The sequence below is a fragment of the Odontesthes bonariensis genome, chromosome 15, assembly GCF_027942865.1.
Source record: "Odontesthes bonariensis isolate fOdoBon6 chromosome 15, fOdoBon6.hap1, whole genome shotgun sequence".
In the NCBI taxonomy this organism is placed as follows: domain Eukaryota; kingdom Metazoa; phylum Chordata; class Actinopteri; order Atheriniformes; family Atherinopsidae; genus Odontesthes; species Odontesthes bonariensis.
Window position 1 is genome coordinate 15,225,494 of NC_134520.1, and position 23,886 is coordinate 15,249,379.

The window sequence follows — 23,886 nt, forward strand, 5'->3', positions numbered from 1 at the left end:
ATATTGAATTAAATACAATGTAGTTATAATTGAGTTACGGCCGCAACAAGTGTTCATTTACAGGGAAATTAGACCGTGGTCAGGAGCGTCAAAGACATGCCGTAGTTGTTTTTTGTGCCTGGTTTTCTTTTCAGTAAAGTGTATATTGATCTGTCGATAAAGAACAGAAGACCTCTGTACACAAAAACTGAACTCAACCAAATCAAACTGTTTTGGAGTCATATTTAACTCGAACTAATCCGAATAGTGCCAAGATGGGAACAGATGGATGCTTTTAAATATCCTGGCATGGAAGTACTGGACGATGCTAAATGCCACTTTGGGAACCATTAGTTATAACAGTTTGTGAAGTATTTGAGTGAAACATACATTTAGAAAGTCTCAGTGGGATAGAAAGGTCACCCCCAAATCAGAAGAGTATTTTAAGTTTTTCACACTACCTCTCAGAAATCAGAAGTTATCGTTGACAATTATTCTGTAATTAGAAATGTATGTAGAAATCAGCCTTGTTTGTTTTTTTTTGTTTTGGTTTTGTTTTCCCCAGAAGTTGCTGACATAGAGCTTGATTTTTTTTTTTGGGGGGGGGGGCATTTTCTGATATTCTGCATGAATATGATGTTGTGCTTGATCGGGAGAAACTACCTAAACGGATTAGGGGGAAAATGGTCATTTATTTATTGATCTCCAATACTACATGTATGTGATTGGTAAAAATATGTAAAAACCAAGGATCAACTGTCAATTTTATGGTGAAATGATATTCCATTGAATGGGTCTGAGGGAGCACCCTGCTTTACCTAAAGAACAGGCAGGGATCTATTAAAGAATTTGAGCATCTAAATGGAAAGATTAATGAGGACACCATCAGGAGACCACTGAACAACATTACAGGGCATCCATCCATTTTCCATAAATGATTCAACCCATCAGTCCATTACAGGGTCAGCACAGAGACAAGCAATCATACATGCTCAAATCCCTCCTAGGGTCAATGTAAGACCACCAATTAATCTGGAATACATGTTTTAGTGCTATGGGAAGAAGATGGAGTACCTGGTGGGAACCCACGCATACAGAACATGGAAGCTCTATCCAGAACCATACCATTTTGCTGCGAGGGGACGGTGCTGATCACCGCTCAACTGTGTGTCCTGCATTGCAGGGCAGTTAGAAAAAAAAACATTGCACTCCAAAAAAGAATATTTCTGCCCAAATACAGCTTCCTAACAATCATGTAGACTAGCCAGAAGGCAGCTAGCAACATAATTTGTGAACAAATAAGACTAAACTAGAACATTTTTTTTTATTAAAATGGTAAACATTATGAGAAGAGGAGGGAAAACTCTTTATTCCAACACAAAGTTTATCCTATGTGTGAAACGTGGTGGTGGTAGTATCATGGTTTGGGCCTGACTTGCTGCATTTGAGCTGAATCTCAGTAGAGATTAGGCCGTGCAGCAGGATGGTCCCAAGCACTCATCATTCTGTCATAGAATGATTAAAGAAGAAGAAAGGTAATGCCAAGTCAAAGCCTTGCCGTAAGTCAATTGAAATGTTGTGTTGTCATCTAAATCGAACAGTTCACGTGAGAAAACCCACAAACATCCCAGAGTTAAAACTGTTCTCTCAAGAGGAATATTCTTATATTGCTTTAAGCTGATGTATAGGACTGATGGGACTGATCGAGTGCTATAAAAATTGGCAATAATTGGCAATAGTTGCCAATTATGATAACGACAAAGCTTAAAACAAATATCACATTTGTGCCATTTCCCTTTTTCTGCGCCCGCTGAACATTTTGGTCAAGTTCAGGCAGAGTTCCTGACATGAGACTCTTTAAGAGCACAATGCCAGTTTTACCAGCAAAAAGTGAAGAATCGATTAAAAAGGAATTTTCCAAAAAGAGGTCAAAAAGATTTTGTTGACTTCAGCACTGGAGCTAATCACACAGACATCAGAACTGAGATTTGCCCTGTAGCTTCGTAAGCATTGCAAAGTGATATTGTAGGTCTCTGTTGGCATTTTTTTTCATTAGCCTCTTAATAGGCCCTGTAATAGGCCTGCCGCTGTGCTGGTATCAGTTCCATATATTTTCATGGTAGCTGTGATAGGAATGGAGAGATAAACAGGATGAAGAGCATGAAGAATGTAGCTGTTCACCCTCTGCTGCAGCAGCAGCATGTAGCATTACCTGCTCAGAGATGTTTATACTCTGCTTCTAATGCTCCTGTTGTTAGTTGTAACCTGTGAAATGATGGACTGTGTCACTGAATCTGAGTAAGCCTACTCAAATCTGGCAACCTTTCTCACTGTCACCCTATTGCAAGATGCCAGTCCACATATTTGGAAATTATAACATGGAGGCAAGAGCGTTACCTTCTTTTAACACTGTTTCCATGTGTGATCGATCATTAGAGAAGAGCTATTTATATTTTGCGTGAAAAGATCAGTGATGCATTGACGTATTGTACTTGGCGCTCTGCATTTTGCATGAATTTTGACACAGCACACAGTGATGCATATTAAAGTCTCGGTGACTTAATTACTTAATTGTCCGTACGAACCATTTCTCTTTTTAAAACATTTTTCCTCTGCATTTCTTCAGCATGGTTACAGGTTTATCTGGTTGCTGGTGTCTGTAATTGCTCTTAAGTGTGGCCTCTTTGGAAGCTTTTGATTGGAAAATCTCAAGAAATAAAAAGCCCCTTTAGCTTCCCTGCATGAGTGATTGTACTTGTTCAGTGTTCCTCAGGGAGAAAAGAGAAACTGAGATCCTACAATTGCTGTGGCATCAGCTCAAAATATTCTGTTGAGGCTGTGCAGAAAATATGCAACACTGTTTTTTTTGTTGTTTTTTTACCTACTCCCCTTCAATCTTTCCTCTGTGCTGTAACTGCAGCAATGCTGGTTTATGCCTTTGAGCAAGAACCCCCCCCCCACAAACACACACACACACATCCGTCTCCCCTCTTTCCAGCACCCCCCCTCCAGCCCTGTCACACTGAAGTGGTTATTTTTAGTGTTGGGGATGCAGCTCACGCTGCCTGCATCCGGCTCCATAGAGAGATTAATGGAGCACAAGTGAAAGAGATAGAAAGGGAGTGCACGTGCACACTCGCCACATGGCAGGGGGCAGCTTGTAGGAGTGAGTGATTAAGTGAGAGGGGAAGGGAGGACCGATGACTGGGTGAGGAAAGGAAACTCTATGTGAGGGTGGGCAAGCAGGCAGCCGACGTGCATCTGTCAGTTGCCGCCTGGAATGGGTGATTGTTGAATGTATGTCCAGTGCTTCCATGGAAATGAACCCTTCTCACCCCTTTGGCGGGACTGCTTTATCTAAAGCTAACATATCGAGAAGGGGATTTTATTTTGAAGTTGGCAAAGAAGCACATGCTTCACCACCCACTCCGGCACCTGCCTCGTGAATCGGAGTGGTATTTAAGAGATGGGCATCCTCCTGGGGGGTTTGCTGGGGTTATGCTATTATTAGAAGCAAATTTGTCCACAATGATTATCGTCCCAACTCTGCTGTCACAGACGAAGGAAATTACTCAGAATGTGTTGCTGCATCATCATTTCTTCCATTCCTCATTTTTAAGCATTTGTTTACTGAGTTATACGCAGGTTTTTATTTCTTCATCCATTCCTAACAGTTAGGCTGTAAGCCGTGTATTGTAACAGTTTCCCTACAGTCATTCACTCATGTTGAAAGATTTTTCAATTGCATGACGTTAATGTCCTTTAAGATCTCTTCGTGGTGATGCTTTTCCCTGTATTTCATTCCTTAAATCAATAAAAAAGAGGCAATCGGTAGGAATTAAACACCAGCGCTCTGCATATTAATACCTCAAAGCCAAACATAGAGATGGTAGGCATCAGGGTGCAAGATCAAATGAATAATGAATGAGCTTTTGACATCACTGTGGATTTAAAACGTTGGTGTGGTCCCTCCAGAGGAATCTGTGTTGAGGGAATGGCAGCGGCATCTCAGCTTTGCCTTGTTCATTGTGTTAGACAAATGGCAGCGCTGCTCAATCTTTCAATCCATCAACTCCTATTTACAAGTTTGAAGGAATACACACATATCAACCATTCACAGATGACAGGGCATGTGGTCCCTCTCCTCTTTTGTGTCACCTTTTAACTTCACATTTACTAACTGTCCATCCGTCCTCCAAAAAGACACTTAGTGACTCTGATGTCTCCTGCAGAACGGATGCAGTCTTTCAAATTGAGGTGCCAGATCACCAGCCAATCATACTACCAAGCCTGCGAGCTAGAGGCACAGGCCTGGCTGGGTTATAAGTTAGGCATATTTTATGACATGGGACAGAGAAAAACATTCAGCTTACTTCTATGAAATTCTGAAACTCTTTGAAATCTGCCAAGACAAATTAAATAATGTCTTCTTTGTTTTTCCAATTTGTCTGCAGTGAAGAAAGCCAAGCTGGATGGACCCCAAGGTGAGCTGTGACCAGTGAATATATCCATTTATTGAACCAAGCCGTGACAACAGACTGTGATGTTTGTATTTTTACTTTTACAGAGAAATTTAACACATACGTGACCTTGAAGGTGCAGAATGTTAAGAGCACAACAATCGCTGTGCGCGGCAGCCAACCATGCTGGGAGCAGGACTTCATGTTGTGAGTACCTCCACTTCTTTCAGCCTCTGCACCCTTTATTTCTGTATCCTCGTTTAGCCCCTCACATGATCTGTAAATCCACCTGTAAAGACCTCTTATTTAGGAGTCCTTTGACTTGTTGCTTGTCTTTCTAAGGCAACCATTTATTTTCAGTCTTAACAAAGGGAGTATAAAAGCATGATACATTTCACATTGCTCGATAATAAGAAGTCTAGATTTACCCAAATAATCATACAATTAGTTTTTAAGCCATTGTCATTCAGTAAGTAATAAGATGCTGTTATTTCACATGAAAAGAGGTGTCCCCTCAGGGACTCAGTTCTACAGTCTACAGTACACAGATGTTGTGCAGCTCAGGGCAGCAGGGTCAGCTGTGACATTTATTTTTCCTTATTTCCTGAGTTATTTTTGGCCTCTTGCTTCCATTCAGCCTCTATCCCTTTGAGGAACAAAGGGATGATATAACACTCTCTGTTAAACTTTGCGGTGGTTCACACCAAGTTTTCTTATAGCTCCAGACCTTCAACAAAACTGAAATTTTGCACAAAACTATTGAGAGTTCTTTCTTGTTTAGCAGCTGTGCCAATCTGATACAGATGTATTGGTAGGATAGACTTTAAAGAGCTGCACTTCTCTTTAAATCCCGTACTCTTTCAGCTTCTGGCTCCGTTCCTCTACTCCTCATAAACATCTCAAAGAGGAGCTCTGCATTCCGACTGAATACTTCCTCAGCTTCACAGCAGACTGAGAATACACTTTCACATCAAAGCCATAAGTTACGTTCAAATTTAATTGATTAAAGCCAATGGACATAGGTGCACAAACATTGTTACAGATAGACATAAGGTGTGTATGTTGTATATGAGTGCTGCTTGGTGGAAAATGAAGGCTTTGAGTTGTCTGCTGTGCAGAAACAGTCTCTGCTGTTGTCATATCTCTGCTGCCTCTTATATCTTGCCAACATCCTTGTTGACAATCACCTACTCTTCATGCTGAATGACTCATTTCCCTCAGCAGATTGAATCATGGTGCATATCCATCACCAGATTTAAATGGCACTCCTGATGGCATAGACTGTATTCCAGCCGAAAACCATGTCTCTTCTATTCGCATTTTCACCAACTTATTTCTCTAATTTCGCATCCCGCTATTTCCTCTTTCTGCCGAGCAGCGAAATAAACCGCCTGGATCTGGGTCTCACAGTGGAGATGTGGAACAAAGGGCTGATCTGGGACACCATGGTGGGCACCTTATGGATCCCCCTGCGCAGCATACGGCAATCCAATGAGGTACTCTGGCTCCCACTTTAGCTTTCATCGGCTATGGTTACTGCACATGCACACCAGTAACCCGGCCTCATTGATAATTATTGCATTTTTGTCAAGCAACATATAGATTATGAATCTCTTTGCTTTTATTTGCTTGTTGCTTTAAATATAATTGTAAGTGCTTTGAGCTTCAGTTTTATCTTAATTGAAGGGACAAGATTATGTCAAAGGTTCTTACTGTTAGCTCTGTATTGTATTCCGATCATATTGTTGTTTATATGTTTATTTATCAACTTATTATTTCCCAAATTATAGCCAATCTAATGTGACTGTAGAGCTTGTTATAAGTCATATATTGTAACTATTGGGGATTTTCACCTAATGGTGAGGCATCCTTCGTGTTGGAGGTGGATTCTAGTTGTTATGTGTGGATCTGTCTCAATACACCGTGTGTTAATGTAAGAGAAATATACACTTCTGGGAAAAATTGATTAAATGGAGAGAGATCAGTATTTCCAATCTTAAGTAAATCTTTTACAGATGTGCCTGTAGACAGTACAGATTAAGGACATTTGGACGGTTACAAATTGGTATTCCCCAAGTTCTGTCATTTAAATTCAATTTGCAAAATAACAATAGATTAACAATAATGACTGAATTAAAGTCTCAGCTCTTGGTACCATTAAAGTTTAAAGAACTACATGTTTTGTATGAATTTTTACAAATTTCTAACAGCATAAAAGTTTAAATATGTTCATTTGATATCAAACTAATTCATCATGTTAGATATTTCATGAAAATTCTTTAAAGACACTGATTGCCACAAATCTTTGACTAATTTCATCGAGTCCCACTTTGTACCTTCACATCACTTTTATCATCAGCTTTATTTAGATGGGGTGCCTTGATTTGGCCATTTGTGTCATTTCCTCACTATGAAAAGCTCTGTGGTTGGCTGTATCCTTAAGACATTTCTCTCAGTGAAAAATGAAGTACTCCCCTCTAAAAGGATTTGATGAATTTGGGATTCTGCACTCTTCCTGTTGTTGTAGTCTTTAGTGAAATCATTGATAAATGACAGCTTTGGGTCATGAGGTGTTTTTTTTTTTTCCCATCATCTGATAATCATCAGTTTGATAGTTTTATTCCAAATATTGAAGTACATGTTTGTAGGTTTTTGCCAGTTTTTATATAGTTTGCCTAAAAACTAGTCAAATCTAGTGGAGAAGGGAAGAAACGCAGAAAGAAAAAGAAGTGAGAACATTTTTGTGACCTGGGAAAATTGAGTTGGGCTACTGAATGCAGGATGTGCTGAGATCTGACCCCTCACAAAATATGTTTTGATCTTGAAACTCATTTGAAACAGGGTTTTTTTTGTTTGTTTGTTTTGAAAGTAGACAGATATATAAATAATTTGGTTTTGAGGAGGAGTAGAAAGTAGTAGAATTTTAGAAGTTGATCTTATTGTTTATGCATAGAAACACATTTACCAAGCGGGAATACAATATGGTGTCTAAACTAACCAATGTGTGACATTGCCTTTAAATTCTCTATTGACATAGTGCATGGTTGTTAATCTGATTTATCTCTGTGTTGGCTCTGTGATGGACTTGCGACCCGTCTTGAGAGCCTCGCGCCCTCTTATAACCCTGAACAGGATAAAGTGGGAGAAAACGAATGGATGGACACTGTGGACGACCATTTACATAATTATAGTCAGAGTATCAATTACAGACATCAAATAAAAGGCACACTGTTGGTGCAGTCATAATTCTCCATCTCTTCCCCTGTCTCTTTCAGGAGGGCCCAGGTCAGTGGCTGACTCTGGACTCGAATGTGATCATGGCTGAAAATGAGATCTGTGGAACCAAAGACCCGACCTTTCACAGGCTTCTCCTCGACACCCGCTTTGAACTGCCATTAGGTTTGCCCTTTTATTATAGTTCTATCCATTTTAAGTCTTTTTGTATCTCCATTCTATTTTTGAATTGTTTCTGTTGTTCTGCAGACATTCCAGAGGAGGAGGCCAGATACTGGGCCAAGAAACTTGAACAGCTCAATGCAATGAGAGATCAAGATGTAAGACCTGTTGTGAAATCAGCTCACTTTGTGTCTCATGTACAGTACTACTTCACCTTTTTATTCCATCTTGCTTATAGAATATTCTTCAATAATCCATTTCCAATTTTGTTCTTTTTACACCTCCTTTTGACATTTTCCCACTCTAGTTCCTCTCTGCAGCTACCGTATTAAAAATGGGATTTTATTTTCCTAATATGTTTGTTGTTTTTCATTTTTCATTCTCAGTATCAGGAAGAACAGGAGCGACCACTTCATGCACCGACCACGCAGTGCTGTGAGTGTCACCAGCCTCTTGTGCACCCCCCTCCTCCTGTGCCGACACCTGCTATGTCCCTCTCGTGCCTTTTCTTTGTACTCTCCGCACTCCCTCTGCTCTGTCACCTTGACTCATTGAAAACGGGATGAGGTAGATACAAGTCTAACAGATGAAGGAGAGGATGGACAGAGGGGGAGCGAGGGAAGCCGATGTGATTAATCATGAAGGCATGCCAGCCTCAACACTAAAATGACTTATAGTTGATAGTTGTATGATGAATGTGAACTGACTTACGCTGGGTGTCAGACATGCGCTCCCCTGTCTGTGTCTTGGTCTGGTGACACAGAGAACAGGTGGACAAGTGTGTTAACGATCAGTCTGCTTACAGAGGCTTTGGTTGGTGCTCTGATTCTTTTTTTTTTGTACAAAGTTGACACCATACAGTATATGTATTTTCTGATAACAGTTACACAACTACACCATAAGATGATCATTGCCAGGGTAACAAATCTCCATCAATTGTTTAGCTGACTTTGTTGACTGATAATGTGTTTAATTTGTGGCCAAACGCTTTTTTCTCTCCTTCTCTTTATTTCTTTGCAGGTAATTGGAGTCTGTGGGGAGATCAGCAGAGTAGGTTTCTTTCATGCACTTCCGCGAATGACTTGAGTAGTTCTGTTTGTATTGTCCATGCCTCAAAGTAATAATCTCCTTATACATTTTTCCTCAGAGATCATTAGCTGCCATGAAACAATATCCTCTGCACATCCACATTTTTTACCTTTCTTTTCTTTTTTGTAAAATGGAATTCAAAACAATAACAGTTCATTTGTATTATATATTTACAGTTACATATATTTACATTACATTATTTACAAGTGCACATATTCTTACGTTCATTATTCATTTCTGCTTGGAGAACACCATCTACACAAATCTTAAACTGAGAAATTCCAAGTGAATAACAAAGATATTTGCGCACACCCATAGACATATACATTTAATATTAGCTTATTAACACCCCAATTGCTTAAGTTTTCCATAGACTGTCTGGCTCATAGTCTGAGAGAAGATTCAATTAACACGTTAGTCATCTTGGTTTGTATTAATTTAAACTCAAAACAAAAAGATTAAAGCTGCAGTGGGCTGTATATTGCCAATGGTAGATTTTGAAACCAAACAGCCAAAAAACTCCCTGCCCTCAGAGCTCCCTCCAAAAACAGCAGTGACTTACCCTTTGGTCAACACCAGAAACCATGGTAAATGCAGTCATTGACTAACACCCAATGTAGCTACATAGCTAAGCTAGTTGTGTAGTAATAAAAACCACAAATTCCCCTAAAAAAACAAACCAAAGCATTACCTGTACAGCAGACAACATAGTTTCAGCTCTTTGGCCCTGTGATTCCCAGAATCGTTGTCATCGTTGAAAAGTTATCTTTAGATTAAATCTGGTTTGACCTCTCTCCTTTCCCAGATTTTATTAGTTGTAGCCTTTTCTATTGCAGCCTTCCTTTTCTTGCCTTCTTCAGGGTTGCTTGTTGTGGAAGTTTTAAGTTCTCTGCCATTAATGTGCTGTCTGATGGCTTCTAGCTGCTTTCGCTCCCCGTCCCTGCTGCGATCTGTAGACTTAGGTGACCTGCTATTAATGCACAACATGCACAATAGACAAAGTACGCACAAGAGGGAAAGCAAACAGCCGTCCACTCATTTCATTCAGCCCAGTGCAATGATTGGCTGACCTTTTCACATGCCTGTGATAGACCGAAGAACGAGAAAAACATTTTTTTCATGGAAATTCATTGATAGCTCTCAGGATGTAAAGAGAACGTCAACACATCCGACAAAAAGAGCAGTAGGATAGGATCAGACACTATGCCTTTAATTATCAGCAGTGACTCCTCTCAATGGACAATTTTGATCACCCTGTCCTTATCTCCCGCCTTATTCTGTCTCTGCCTCCCACTGTGTTTGTGTGAACAGACGAGGACCCAGACAGTGCTGTTGATGACAGGGACAGCGACTACCGCAGTGAGACCAGTAACAGCATCCCGCCTCCTTACTACACAACTTCCCAGCCCAATGCTTCCATGCACCAGTACCCCATGAGACAACAACACTACATAAACTCTTACAGCGACGACGTCCATGAGGTGGACTACGATCACAGAGCTATGAGGTAACATGTGGGCTCCAGCCACTGTTTACTGTAGACACAATGGAGACTGAAGAAGGGTGGATTACTTTTTTTTACAAGTCTTAATTGATCATATATGCACTGTAGGGGTTGTGAAGATGAATGAAGTCTGTTTTTGATCACGCTCCCCATCCTAAACAAGATATTCCTTAATGAATAAATCCCATTGGAATTCTTACACAACAGAGCCACTGTGGCCTTGTTTTGTTTCACTGTGTTGTACACAGTAACATGTCCCACTGTGCTCGCCTCTAGAGAATAACCCAGGCCTCAGTGTATACAAGCACCCTGGGGCACAAAGTTCTTGTATACAGGTCATGTGTGGAGTGGGCCTTTGTGGTTATCTTTTCTGTGTGAAAGCGTGTGTATGTGTGCGTGCTTGCATCTTCGTGTGCATGTGTGAGCATCAGAAACCCCATATGATTCCTTCTTCACAACTTGTGCAGAAAACAAATGACTTTCTGGACACAGCGGTTACTGGGGACATTTTTAGAAATGTTATCAAGGCGACAGAGAATCAAAACTCAAGAATTTCTCAGAGAAGCTGACCTTTTTTCTTTTGGTAAGAGTTAGATGGGGTAAATAACGCTTTAAGAGCTCAGCCTCACTGAGAGGTCTTTGTGCAGAAGCCTAAAGGATGTGTTCACAATTTAAACAGGTTCTGTTTGCTGTTATCACTCGCTGCCAGTGCATACGATGTGGGGGGAAAAAAATCTACTTTCCGTTTTTAGCTCAACTGTACTCGTCTGAACAAAATTTCAAACATCTCATAAGAATATTTGAGTGGATATCTAGCATGTACAGTCTTTTGATGTAGAAAATCTTTTACTTTACACTGCATTTGTGTTTTCTTGAGGGAGAACATAGAAGATGAGATTTTGTTTTACCTTGACATAAATATACCACTTGAATTGAATAACTCATACTACTGCCTCATATTAACTTTGGAGAAAGGACTGTGGATTACTCAGGAATGGATCTGTTGGTAGTCAGAAAGACCATGACGAGTGATAACAGAAAGCCCCACCTGCGCATTTGGACACCTGACTATTGTTACAAAACAGAATTGTGAACCAAACCTTTGCCAGGCAGGTCAGAGGCTCAGTTTGTTTAGATAATTCTTTCAAAGATTTGCACTGAGCTCTACTGATGCTCCTCTCCCACCTCTCCCCTCCTCCCTACCTCCCTCCCTGCTCCTCTTACCAGACACTATGATAGTTTAGACTCCGCCACCAACGGGCGCAGCGATATCGACTCAGGCTCAGGGTCGAGCCGACGCACCAGTCGTCAGTATTCTCTAGACAGTAGGCACTCGCTGTCCGATAGGTGGGTCTCTGTGCCTCCTCTGCAAGTTCTCCTCTCCTCTTCTTCTTCCTGCTCCGGCCTGTGACTCCGTCTCGCTGTGACGTCAGTGGTGGACTTGTCCCGTCCTCCTCGCTCACTGTGCTTGCATGCATGCGCTCTTACCCTATCTTTGTACATGTATATTCTATATATTTTCCATAGAAAATGACTGGTCCTGCAACTATCCCTGCTGTGTTACTGGTGAAGAATCAGTTACAGTGCCTACCACAAATAATGTGTCATACTCATCCCCTCCATTGTTTGAAGTTCTGTGCAGTGTTCTGTTTATGTGTGTGGGTGATCGATTGACAGGATACGTGCGCGTGCGTGCGTGCGTGTTGTTTTGTAACAGTCGGAGACAGAGAGGTTAATTGTTGGTTGGAGTTGGTGGAACCGCCTTTGTGAGTCTGTACGCGTCTGTTGTCATGACAGCTTGTTATTACAGCCTCACCCTAGATGTGAGACTTTAAGAAGAGCCCTGTCTTGTTCTGGGTGTTCCACACTTGGCAATTATACACACTTAATTCCCACTTATGAAGCAGCAGGAGGCTGTCAGCTCAGTAACACCACCTTAGCAGAAAGGCCAAGGCAGATTGCGTTCATTTTCATGTTCATTTCATCATGATTTTTTATTTTTAGGGAGGAAAGAGGTCACACGTGTATTGAGACATTATCATTATGCAAGCATTTTGTCACAGTCTGTGTCAGTCTGTGTTAAATGAGAGAGCAATTGCGAGACAGGTGATGAATTCAAAATGAAACTGGAGTGTTGTGATTGAGTGTTTATGTGTCCATTCATCAATATTATTCCCTCTGGCTCACAGCCCAAAGCTATAACATAGTTCTCTCCTTTACTGCTCCTGCACTGTGTGTTATTAAACCATCATGACTGTAATCAATAGAGACAAAACGATGAAATGTGAGTGCTTGTCTGGGTGTATTTTAGAGGTCACTTTTCAGTGTGTTTCAACTCTCTCTACGACTCATGGTCTGTCCCAGTGTCTAGCTGCCTCATTGATTATTGTGAGTAAAAGTCATTCACATATATATCTGCAAAAATCTTCTCAAGGTTCACCCCTTTTGATCTGCTCAGTTCTTCCATTTTGGAGAAATGTCTTATGGTTTTGCTAACAAGAGTGCTTTTGTATGCCAGAGCTTTCTGTGTGAATTAGCACGTGAGTTAATGTAGTATCCATAAAAACCTTTCCCGTTACTAAAAAGATTTCCTTTTCTCCTATGTAGATGTACATCAAACCTAAAGCCAATCTTCTAAGTTACCTATTATTTGGTTTTAAAGCTGCCGTCGGCAGGTTTTCAAAATTGCGAGTCTAAAGTCGGAAAATTCGTACTGACACAACTTTCAGATCCCTCCCCCAACCTCTAACAAGCTCCGAATCGCCCCCCAAACCCCTCCCCCTCTGTGGACGAGGTTGTGCACGTGAGTTCACACCAGTGTGAGCGCACACAAGCTGGGGCAGACTCACGCTCAGCAGCGTGTGCACAAGCTGTGATTGACAGGTAGGATTCCTCCACCCTAACTTGATTGGTTAAAAACAGCCGGGAGCGCTCGGTTTTTGCAAGCATGATTACAGGCTTCAGAGGGAGCTACAGAATTCGTTATTTTTCCTAAACAGCCTATTTAATATTCTACTTCCAGAATCCCATGACAGTTCAAGCTAATATGACTAAAAAAAAGTTGCCGACCGCAGCTTTAAGTCTTCATTTTGGTCTCCCTCCCTGGCCCAGCATAAGTTCCTTAACAGTCACACCCAAACTCCTTATTGTGCAAATGGGGGGGTCCCTGGTAATTTAATTTGAAGTCTGTATTGGTGTGTTTATCTAACATGTCTCTCTCTCCCACTCGCTTTAGTCCCACAGACAGTCGTTATGCCTCGTCAGGCGAGTTGAGCCGAGGCAGCTCTCAGCTCAGTGAGGAGTTTGTTCCTGAGGATGGTGAAAGCCTGCGAGGTTCAGAATTCTATGATGAAAACGATTCCTACCACTCCTGCCACTCCTCCGTCAGCTACGGAAAAGAAGACTCCCCAGGTTGGGATGGTGAGGAAAACCAAGGCGTCTACAGTGACGAGGGAGGCTCCCTCAAAGATGGAGGGGAAGAAGGTGCACTGTATGACGAAGCGGAAGGAGAAATATATGCTGAGGAGGGAGAGTACAACTACGAAGATGAGGAGGAGATGCCATATGAAGATGAAAATTTCTATCCACTGGACGGCAAGAAAAGTGAAGATCAGGAGCCACCTTACACCCCAACACCCTCAAGCACTGCACCCACCCTAATGCCCCTCTCTGATGGTCTGTCTTCCACTAGACCACCTTTGGAGAAGCAGGCATCATTGCATCAGCAACAGCAGCATGCCCATAATCAGCTCCAGTTCCCCAGCACAGCTCCTGAACTACCTCCTGCCTGTCAAGACAGCACGTTGCCCCCCATCGCTGCAGATTCCACCAAGCCTCCATTTGCACCCTCACTGCACGATCTGTCTGTCACTACAACATCCCCCCCAACAGCAACATCTACACCACAGGTCCCAGTTCTGGACACCAAAACTGTGGAGCCTGAACCCAAATGTGAGGTGCCTCTGGAGGAACCTCGCCCACTCGAGCAGCCTCCGGGAACAGAGACTGTGCTACCAGTTTCTGCGGAGAAAGCAGAGGAGCCTCCTGTTGCAAGGTGAATGCTGGTTACACAATTGTCCTCGCAACACATGAAAAAACAAGTATAATTTTCCACACTGTCAACATCTTGGTGTAACTTTTTAGGTTTAGGTTTGCACTTTATGCTATTTACAATGTATATGTATATATATATATATATATATATATATATATATATATATATATATATATATATATATATATATATATATATATATATATATATATGCTTTAGCTGATGCTTACCAATGGTAGTTCAACTAGTGACACTTAAATGAAGCAACCAAAGGACTCAGCATCTGCAGCCATGCCAGCAGCTGTGTGAGGCACAGCTGAGTCCAACTACCAGTTTTCTAACATTCTCACAGTGACAGTGTCGACATGTCCATAATTAGAAGTAATAACATGCTCACCATATTGCTTTATTGTGTTAGCATTCACACATTTACTAATTAGAATGCTAATGCTTAGAGCTAAACTTCCAAATTGATCAAATAACTACGGTACCCTCTAGTAGCTTTTCTAAAAAAAATTCTACCTCAAACCTTGTTTCAGCTTCCCAAAGAGGGAAATGATGGAGCCAGGTCCTGCCAGAGCAAAGGCCAACTGGCTTAGGCTATTCAGCAGAGTGCGACTTCAGTTACAAGAGGTACAGCTTGAGCATGTGGGTCTCAGTGTATTATTGTGTTGGGGGCTTGCTTCCCTACCAGCCAGGAGAATGCCTGGGTGGGTAATACAGAATGTCATCCCTGCTGTTGCTTCTCTTCAACCCATGACTACTTGATCTCAATGACGTGTTGCATCGATCCTGCATGTCGTAATGTTGCTGTGTTTTTATAAATTATTCAAATTTACTAGTTTAATTTCTTTTTTGTTCCTGTCTGCTGTTTTTCCCGGTTTTTAGTCTCTGCTGTGGATTATATTGTCTCGTGTTTATTATAGTTTCTGTTTACCCCTTTGTTTTGTTTTTGCCATTTCATTATTTTCTTTTCAGTCGTTTGCCATCCTCGTAGCGATTTGCATGTAGTCCATTCTGATTACCCATGGCTGGAGAAAGACACTCAGGTGGGTGTGGCCAATAGTGTGTTAATCGCTCTAATTGCTGTTGTGTGTATCCTGTTCGGCACAGAGATATTTATGGGAAGCCAAGAGGCACATACGAGGTTGCTGTACGTCTATCAATTTCAAATCCTGCCATTCATTTCAATCAGGACTATTTCTGTGCGTCAGTGTGATGCTGTTACCAGCGCTGTGTGTCAGTCTTTGAAAAGGCAAGCAGACAAAGAACATGTCTTTCAGTAACAGAGTAGATAGAATTAGGGGAGTGATTACATGGATAGCCATCTGGCCCTAATCTTTTTTTTTTTTTGCTCCTACATTGCTAAAAACACTCACTATCCACTGCAAATAATTACCAAAATACTCTTTACAAAAGACACAACTAGGTTATTCCACTCTCTTTGTCTCCACCTATTTTCATGCTACTCTTCTACCACTGTTTTACACCTGTAATCTCTGCTGTTTATAATAAATTCTCAGAACAGCTTACACCTTGAAACTTGACATGCACTCAAGCTTTTTTTCGCTAAGGAACACCATTCAGTATCTCTTGACTTTGTGGTCAATAAAAAGGCCAAATAAAAGCATTAACTACGATAATGTAATAAAGTATGCTTCCCATTTTTCCAGCTAGTGCTCTAATGGTACCTGCCTCTTCTGCCTTTTTCCATTTCATCCCCCTGTTTCCCCTCAGGCCCGAGGAGAAAGTGTTGGCATTGCCTCTCTGCTTTTATCAGCAGGGTAAGTAACCATGGTGCTGACACCACCACAGCTATTGAAAATCTATAACTTACCAAACAAAAGGCAATCCCATTGTGACATTGATTTGTTTTGTCTAGATTTTAATTGACAACTGTAGCTGGAAATAAAGCTGATGTAATGTGTATGGGGTGGTTTTGTTTGGTTTTTTTTGTTTTTTTTGTCCAGCATGGGTGGTGCTCTGTACAGCATCGACAGCATGCCAGACCTCAGGAAGAGGAAAGCTATGCCTCTGGTCAGAGATCTGGTGAGTCTACATTCATTTTTTTTATGTTCCCTTGCCGAAGTGTCTCACATTTCCCCAGTCCCATTTCTCTCTTAGCTCTGCAGTCAGTGCTGTCATATATAAAAGCTACCTTTGTTCACCTTCTTATTGCCTGCTTCCACTATTCCAAGTTTCCCCTTCTCTTCTTGCTGCAGCCCACTCTAATCCATCCATTTAACTGATATCCAACATATTGGTGACTAAAGTCTGACAGAGTGATCACCAAGGCTGAGAGGCCACTGGCCGTTAGTCTATTCAATGTTGTTGTCTGCTAGACCTTTGATTACACCTATTCTTTAGAAATGTGACTGTGAAAGACACAAATTCTCTGCACGAACCCTTTCTTTGTGTATCTTATACTACTGCTCAGTTAATATGAAAAGAAGCTCAAAATATACTAAAATATGAACACATGACTAAAGATGGAGTAAAATTCTTCTTCTCAGAAAAAAAGACTTGAAGGAACCACAAAACTTTTATTTTCAAGGAAATTAGTGGTTTCACCTTTTGAAAAGAGGATTAAAAAAGATTAAGGCTGTTAGATGAAATTTGGCTTCAAACTTCTTTTCTAATCTGTGCCATAAAGGCAAAAAAAAAAAAAAAAAAAAAAAAACTCAAAATGTCAAACCATTACTTTAATGCAAAAGTGCTCTGTGAAAAGGGAACAAACCAAACTCCGATTCTCAATATCAACTGCCAGGAAAAGCTTGGTGTGCCATTTCCCTAAACACATCCAATCCAAGCACACACATTAATTAGCTTGAATGACTGTCTCCATTAATTAATAATCATCCAGTACACTGTGACAGGCAGACACAGGCAGGTGCACCTGCTTTATTTCCCTCTCACAGTCTCTGGCTTTCACACAAACACACACACTGATGATTTGTCAAAGTGTGTCAGGTGATTTATTGAACAGAGCTGTGTGCTCGCTGAATGAGCAGCAAGTCTTATTTAATTCAGGTATCAAACAATCGAGTCTGATTGAGGTGGTGAGTTCTTTGAGTCTTCCCTGATCTTCAAGTCTCTGCATCTGACTGCAGCCTTCCAACGTTTGATCCTCTTGATTATTTCATGCTTGTGATGCTCACTCTTTAAACACAGATCTTATTTGATTTATTCAAGATGAAATCATTGACTATTTTTTAACAATTCTTCTCTTTTTACCTTTTCTAATATGAAATCTCTCTACCCTCCTCACCGTGACAGGCTATGGTGAGTATTTTTTTTGCTGTAGAAACATTTGCTGTACGTTTTGAGGGTGTAGGGATGAGTTACTTATACTTTGTTGAACAATCAGGTTTCAGATTTTATGTTAGAGTAACTAAGAGCTTTGTATTTGTTCAGCGGTAAGACATATACACAGGAATACAGTTAGTACTACTAATATATTTGACTAAATATCTAATTATACTAAATTTTGGAGCAGAGAGGAACTAACTTTTCCAATACTTTCACTCAGTCCTTGGTCCAGAACTCCAGGAAGGCAGGCATCACTTCAGCCCTGACGTCAAGCACCCTGCATAATGAAGAACTGGTCAGTTGTCACTTTCATTATTTCAAGTGTTTCCCCATAATGTCAAAAGTCATTCATCCTGAATGTACAGCATCAATGTGCTGGTCTTGAACTAATCTTTTCTGTACCTTTGTAGAAGAGTCATGTCTATAAGAAGACTCTCCAGGCCCTCATATATCCTATCTCCTGCACCACACCGCACAACTTTGAGGTGTGGACAGCCACCACTCCCACTTACTGCTATGAGTGTGAGGGTCTGCTGTGGGGTATTGCTCGCCAAGGCATGCGCTGTACTGAATGCGGAGTGAAGTGCCACGAAAAGTGCCAAGACCTGCTCAATGCCGACTGCCTTCAAAGTAAGAGAAGTGTTCGGAAACACTTTTTCGACTTCAATAAGAAACTGCTCTAAAAAGGAAGAATTTGCATTTCTTCAAGGTTCAATTTTAGTTTTCTAGAGCCTGACCTGTTTTTTTGTTTTTCATGTTTTTCATGTTTTCTGTGTTAAAACCCTGTGCAGGCTTTTGAGAATAGTCTTGATTTTCTCATCTTACGAAGTGTGATGAAGTAAACACGTATCACATTTTAGGTCTGTTTACCTCTAATTCACCAAAATCGATATAATTTTTGTATCACCTACACATGCTTCCCCCTCAAACCTTGAGCTTAAGCTATAAATTGATTTATAGTCCTATATTTTCAACAAATGTATTCTCAGTTGAATTTTGAAATTTCCCACTTCTGTCAAATGCATCTCATATGATATGATATCTATTTCTTTTTTATATCCAATCTTTGCGTTTTTTGTCTTGGTTTTCTTGCTAACCAGGAGCAGCAGAGAAGAGCTCCAAACACGGTGCTGAGGACCGAACCCAGAACATCATCATGGTCCTTAAGGACCGTATGAAGATCCGTGAGAGGAACAAACCCGAGATCTTTGAGCTCATTCAGGAAGTGTTCACTATCCTCAAGTCCACCCATGTCACCTACATGAAGCAGATCAAACAGAGTGTGCTCGATGGAACCTCAAAATGGTCGGCCAAGATCAGCATCACAGGTGAGAGGAGAGTCACTTTTGGCTCGGTACAGTAGATTTGAAGGGAGCTGGCTAGCATGTTGAGTATTACCATCAGAGGTAATAGTATGGTCTATAAAATGAGACAAACAGTCATCTGAACGCAAGTAACACAAGTGGTGTTTAATAAAGTAGTAAAGCGAAAAGTCAGATGAGTTTGGGGCATCTGTTTGTATCCACTGACATCCACTTGCTTATTTTTTTCCATCTTCCCAGTGTTGTGTGCTCAGGGTCTACAAGCCAAGGATAAAACTGGTTCCAGTGATCCTTATGTGACTGTCCAGGTGGGAAAAACAAAAAAGCGGACCAAGACCATCTATGGTAACCTCAACCCAGTCTGGGAGGAAATGTTTAATTTGTAAGTCCCATTGTTCTGGAGAGAAAAAAGTAAAATATGTAAAAGTCAGGGCTGGGGAACATTTTTTGAATTCAATTTAATGATACTTTATTGTTCCTAAAAATGGGACTTTGCAGGAAACAGGTTTTCATCAAGAGTCATTTTGAATAACTCATTGAGTAGAATTATTGCTGTGGGCAGGAAGACCTCATGTAATGTTCTTTGATGACTCAAGAAGCCTCTGATTTAACACGCTTTGTCGCTGGACCACTTTGTACTGTAGACGGTATTTAGCTTTTGCGACATTTTTCTTTGCATAATCAGCTCCAGGGGCTCCAGAGCAGCCCCCAGCACAGCGCCAGCCGACTTAATAACTTGCTTATTTTTTCTTATAAGTCAAATTCAATAAACCAGAATCTAAAGAAGTTTTTGGTCTACAGTATTTCAAAACTGTAAAAAAAAAAAAGCAGAACATCCAAATGTTCGAGAACCAAATAAAGATATTTTTCATCAAATAAGTGCGTTAACTTAGCCTGGCTGACGCGTCCACGAGCGCAAAGCAGCATGGGATTTCCCAGGCTAGCGTTAACTTATAAATCAGCTGATTTTCTGTCAACTGTTGCAGCAAACTGACTAATTTTTTGTCTGCAACACTTGTTTTTGTGATATATGTTTTATAACTTGATTAAGTTAACGTCTTTAGATTTGTGTATGGCAGTTTTTCTGTGTGCGTGTATACTGTGTATATTATGAGCATAATCAATTTGCTTAGCTTGTCTAATTGCAAGTGTAACTGTCTGTATTTGGTTACCGTGACTCACTTTCTCGTTCCGTCTACTCAGTGAATGTCACAACTCCTCAGACCGCATCAAGGTGCGAGTGTGGGATGAAGACGATGACATTAAGTCTCGCGTGAAACAGAAGTTCAAGCGAGAGTCTGACGACTTTCTCGGGCAAACCATCATTGAGGTCCGCACTCTGAGTGGAGAAATGGACGTCTGGTACAATCTGGGTCCGTTGATCTTTTATTCCTCATTGTTCACAGTGTAATATTCCCACAGCTCCTCATTGCCTTGATCACTTAATGTTAACGTTTGTGATTAAAAACAATTTGGCTAGCTTAGTGACCATGTTGCCATGTGTTTTGTGCTTTCCACAGACAAACGTACAGACAAGTCAGCTGTCTCTGGGGCTATCCGCATGCACATTAGCGTAGAGATCAAAGGAGAGGAGACGGTCGCCCCGTATCATGTTCAGTACACCTGTCTGCATGAGGTACTCTCAGTTTTTCTGTATGTATCTTTTCATTTTTAAAAATTTATACTTGAATATGGCTTTGAGGTAAAACATAAGCACCACTTATATCTCAATCTTCTCTTGTAAGGCTTTCACAATAAGGCCATAGTTGCACAAGATGTAAAAATTCAAACTATAAAGTCATTCACAGCCTGTTAGGCTATGACACTATGATGATTCTGATGACGATTTTCATTTTGAAAGAGACCTTTGAAGGGGTTTCAATGCTAATACTTTTGTCTGCACTCCAACATAAAGAGTCAATCTGCGGTGTAACAGTATTATGACTTTATTCTCTCTGCATACAAGTATGAACAGCACTGAGCAGCTTTGAGTCTCTTTGCGACTTCGCGGTCTGTTACATCTCACACAAGGGAACCGGTTTGGTTCTGCTTTGCACACCAGTTCAGCATATAACTAAATATAAGTCAAAAGTAGAAGCTAAAAGATTGGTTTCTTCAGATGAGTTAGCAACACACTTCCTTGCTGTTTAACTCACAAGCCCGCTCTTCATGTCAGTACCATTGTTTTCATTCAAATCCAACTGGCATCCGATTCTCACGGGGGAACAATATTTCATGTTCTGACCCGACTCATTTTTGGGTCGAAATGCGCAGAGCTGGTGTATGAATGAGAACCAAAGCTGTTCCCTGACGGTAAGAAAACCCTTACTAGACCCTTTTCCGTCCCCTCAGTGCATTCTTTGCTCAGTTTACCAAATGAGCCATGGTGAACAGGCTGATTTACCTCACAGTTGGTTATTTCCATAATTGATCCATTCCAAGTTAATACTCTGTGACGTTTGCTTTACTCTACAAAGATAAGTACCACTTCCAACAGCAAAGACATCAGACACATTTCTGCTCCGGGTTGGTGCAGAAAACTGCTGATTGATTGTAGACCAATCACAGATTTGTATGGAGTCATTACCTCGGCTCATTACTCCACAGACTCCACAGAGCATATTAGCTGAACCTTAACTGACAAATGCCCTCTCTTATTGCTCCACATAAGTGCCCATAACCCCACTCAGAGTGTTTTATACTGGTGTAATGTTTTATGGCCGAGACAATGACTTGTGTTGGTCTCGTAACGTAGTTTTATGGCTTTTCATGTAGCACGGGCAACAGGCACTATGGGCTGAGAGTTTGTAATGAGGTCTTTGTGCAATTTATATTTTTTTTATTTTTAAAAATGTGATTATAACTGAACAAGATACAAAAAAAATGTAGTCTTAAACTTTTATTCTATATTTTTGTCTTTTATGTTTGTTTTGCTTTCGATTTCTCTGCATTTCTTCTCTCCTTCCCGCCTTCCCCTCTCTCATCTCTGGTCTGTTTTTCTCTACTGCAGAACCTCTTCCATTATGTGACTGATATCCAGAATAATGGTGTGGTCAAGATCCCTGATGCTAAAGGGGATGATGCATGGAAAGTCTACTTTGAGGAGACTCCCCAGGAGATTGTAGATGAGTTTGCCATGCGCTATGGAGTGGAGTCCATCTACCAGGCCATGACGTATGTTGCATCTAAAAAAAGAAAAAACTCACACTCATTGTGTCGCTGTTTGGACAGTACCCAGCGTGCTTGAGTTTAGTGCTAGTTGCTTTCATTTACTAATATCCATATATTTGCTTACATGTTTGTCCCTCATTTGCAGCCACTTTGCCTGCTTGTCATCTAAGTACATGTGCCCGGGAGTGCCCGCTGTGATGAGCACCCTGCTGGCCAACATCAATGCCTACTACGCACACACCACTCAGGCAACCAACAATGTATCTGCATCTGACCGCTTTGCTGCTTCGAATTTCGGGGTGAGGCACTGCCGATACATTTAGGAGAATCACAACATTCATTCAACAGATCTATAATGAAGAGGCTTAGTCATTAAATGTGTTTTCTTCTTGTCTTGTTGCTAAATAACCTGAACTTTGATATCAAGCAGTGGAGATTGTCTGTTATTTTTGAATAACTGACTGAACGATGTGTCGTTATGACCCACAGAAAGAGCGATTCGTGAAGCTTTTAGATCAGCTGCACAACTCTCTGAGGATCGACTTGTCCATGTACCGAGTAAGATTGCTTTTTATCTCACCGTGCACACTCACATTAACCTCCCTATTTCTTTTTTGTTGTTGTTGTTCTTATAGATCTCCCTTTGTGAGAAACACTATTAACAAAACAGGCTGATATGTTATTTAGAAGTTTCTTCTCCTCTCAAACACACACAAACACACTCAAGAAACTCTGCACACCCACACAGTAAGACAAGGTGGTGGAGATTGTCTGACCGTGCTGGATCTTGTCCATGGACACACGGGACAAGGGTGGATGTGAAGTCATGTGTCGTGGCTCACTGTATAATGATATTTTTCTTTCATCTCACTGTAGAACAACTTCCCAGCCAGCAGTCCTGAGAGGCTGCAGGACCTCAAGTCCACCGTAGACCTCCTGACCAGTATTACCTTCTTCAGAATGAAGGTACAGTCTCTTCCTCTTTCCTCATCTGTCAGTTTTATTTTTCGTTAGTTTTCGACATTTAGTGCCCTGTGTTCCACGCACGATATATATCGAACTTGATTGGTCATTTCCTCAAAATTTGACTCTTACAGAAAATAAAAAACAGTATTAATAAGATTTCCTACTTGAAATAGTACTCAATTTCAATAACTAAAATGTCTCCTTTTAAATAATTTTCTGTATCATCTGTGTTTTGTCTCCTTGTATTTGTGCATTCAGGTCCAAGAACTCCAGTCTCCACCAAGAGCCAGTCAGGTGGTGAAGGACTGCGTTAAAGCCTGCCTCAACTCCACCTATGAGTACATCTTTAATAACTGTCATGAGCTCTACAGTCGCGAGTACCAAACAGACCCGGTAAGAAGAACCAGCAGCAGCAGCAGGGACTGAATGTGTGTTTAGATGTGTGTCTGTGCGCATCTCTGTTTGTGTCCTTGCCAAAACATAAAAGTAAATGGCAAGCACTAAATATATGTATGTATGGATGGATGCAAGCACTAAAGCCTGTTTTGTTTCTTTGTTGGTTTTTTTTTTTAACAGAAAAAGACACAATAATGTTACAGAAAAAAGACACAACAGCTGGCACAGTAACAAATAATA

The 23,886-nt window shown here is 40.9% G+C and overlaps 1 protein-coding gene across 1 annotated transcript in view; it reads left to right on the forward strand.

Annotated features, from left to right (window-relative positions):
- Positions 1–23,886, forward strand: part of unc13a (unc-13 homolog A (C. elegans)) — a 44,975-nt gene that overhangs the window by 1,159 nt on the left and 19,930 nt on the right. The window contains exons 2-24 of the mRNA XM_075485146.1: positions 4,434–4,463; positions 4,547–4,646; positions 5,818–5,935; positions 7,715–7,838; positions 7,923–7,993; positions 8,222–8,270; positions 8,856–8,885; positions 10,236–10,431; positions 13,664–14,482; positions 15,022–15,115; positions 16,220–16,266; positions 16,453–16,531; positions 18,012–18,086; positions 18,202–18,421; positions 18,892–19,119; positions 19,354–19,495; positions 20,317–20,486; positions 20,634–20,749; positions 22,124–22,287; positions 22,430–22,583; positions 22,774–22,842; positions 23,161–23,250; positions 23,509–23,643. Coding sequence (XP_075341261.1) covers positions 4,434–4,463; positions 4,547–4,646; positions 5,818–5,935; positions 7,715–7,838; positions 7,923–7,993; positions 8,222–8,270; positions 8,856–8,885; positions 10,236–10,431; positions 13,664–14,482; positions 15,022–15,115; positions 16,220–16,266; positions 16,453–16,531; positions 18,012–18,086; positions 18,202–18,421; positions 18,892–19,119; positions 19,354–19,495; positions 20,317–20,486; positions 20,634–20,749; positions 22,124–22,287; positions 22,430–22,583; positions 22,774–22,842; positions 23,161–23,250; positions 23,509–23,643 — 3,320 coding nt within the window. The remainder of the gene's footprint in view (positions 1–4,433; positions 4,464–4,546; positions 4,647–5,817; positions 5,936–7,714; positions 7,839–7,922; positions 7,994–8,221; positions 8,271–8,855; positions 8,886–10,235; positions 10,432–13,663; positions 14,483–15,021; positions 15,116–16,219; positions 16,267–16,452; positions 16,532–18,011; positions 18,087–18,201; positions 18,422–18,891; positions 19,120–19,353; positions 19,496–20,316; positions 20,487–20,633; positions 20,750–22,123; positions 22,288–22,429; positions 22,584–22,773; positions 22,843–23,160; positions 23,251–23,508; positions 23,644–23,886) is intronic.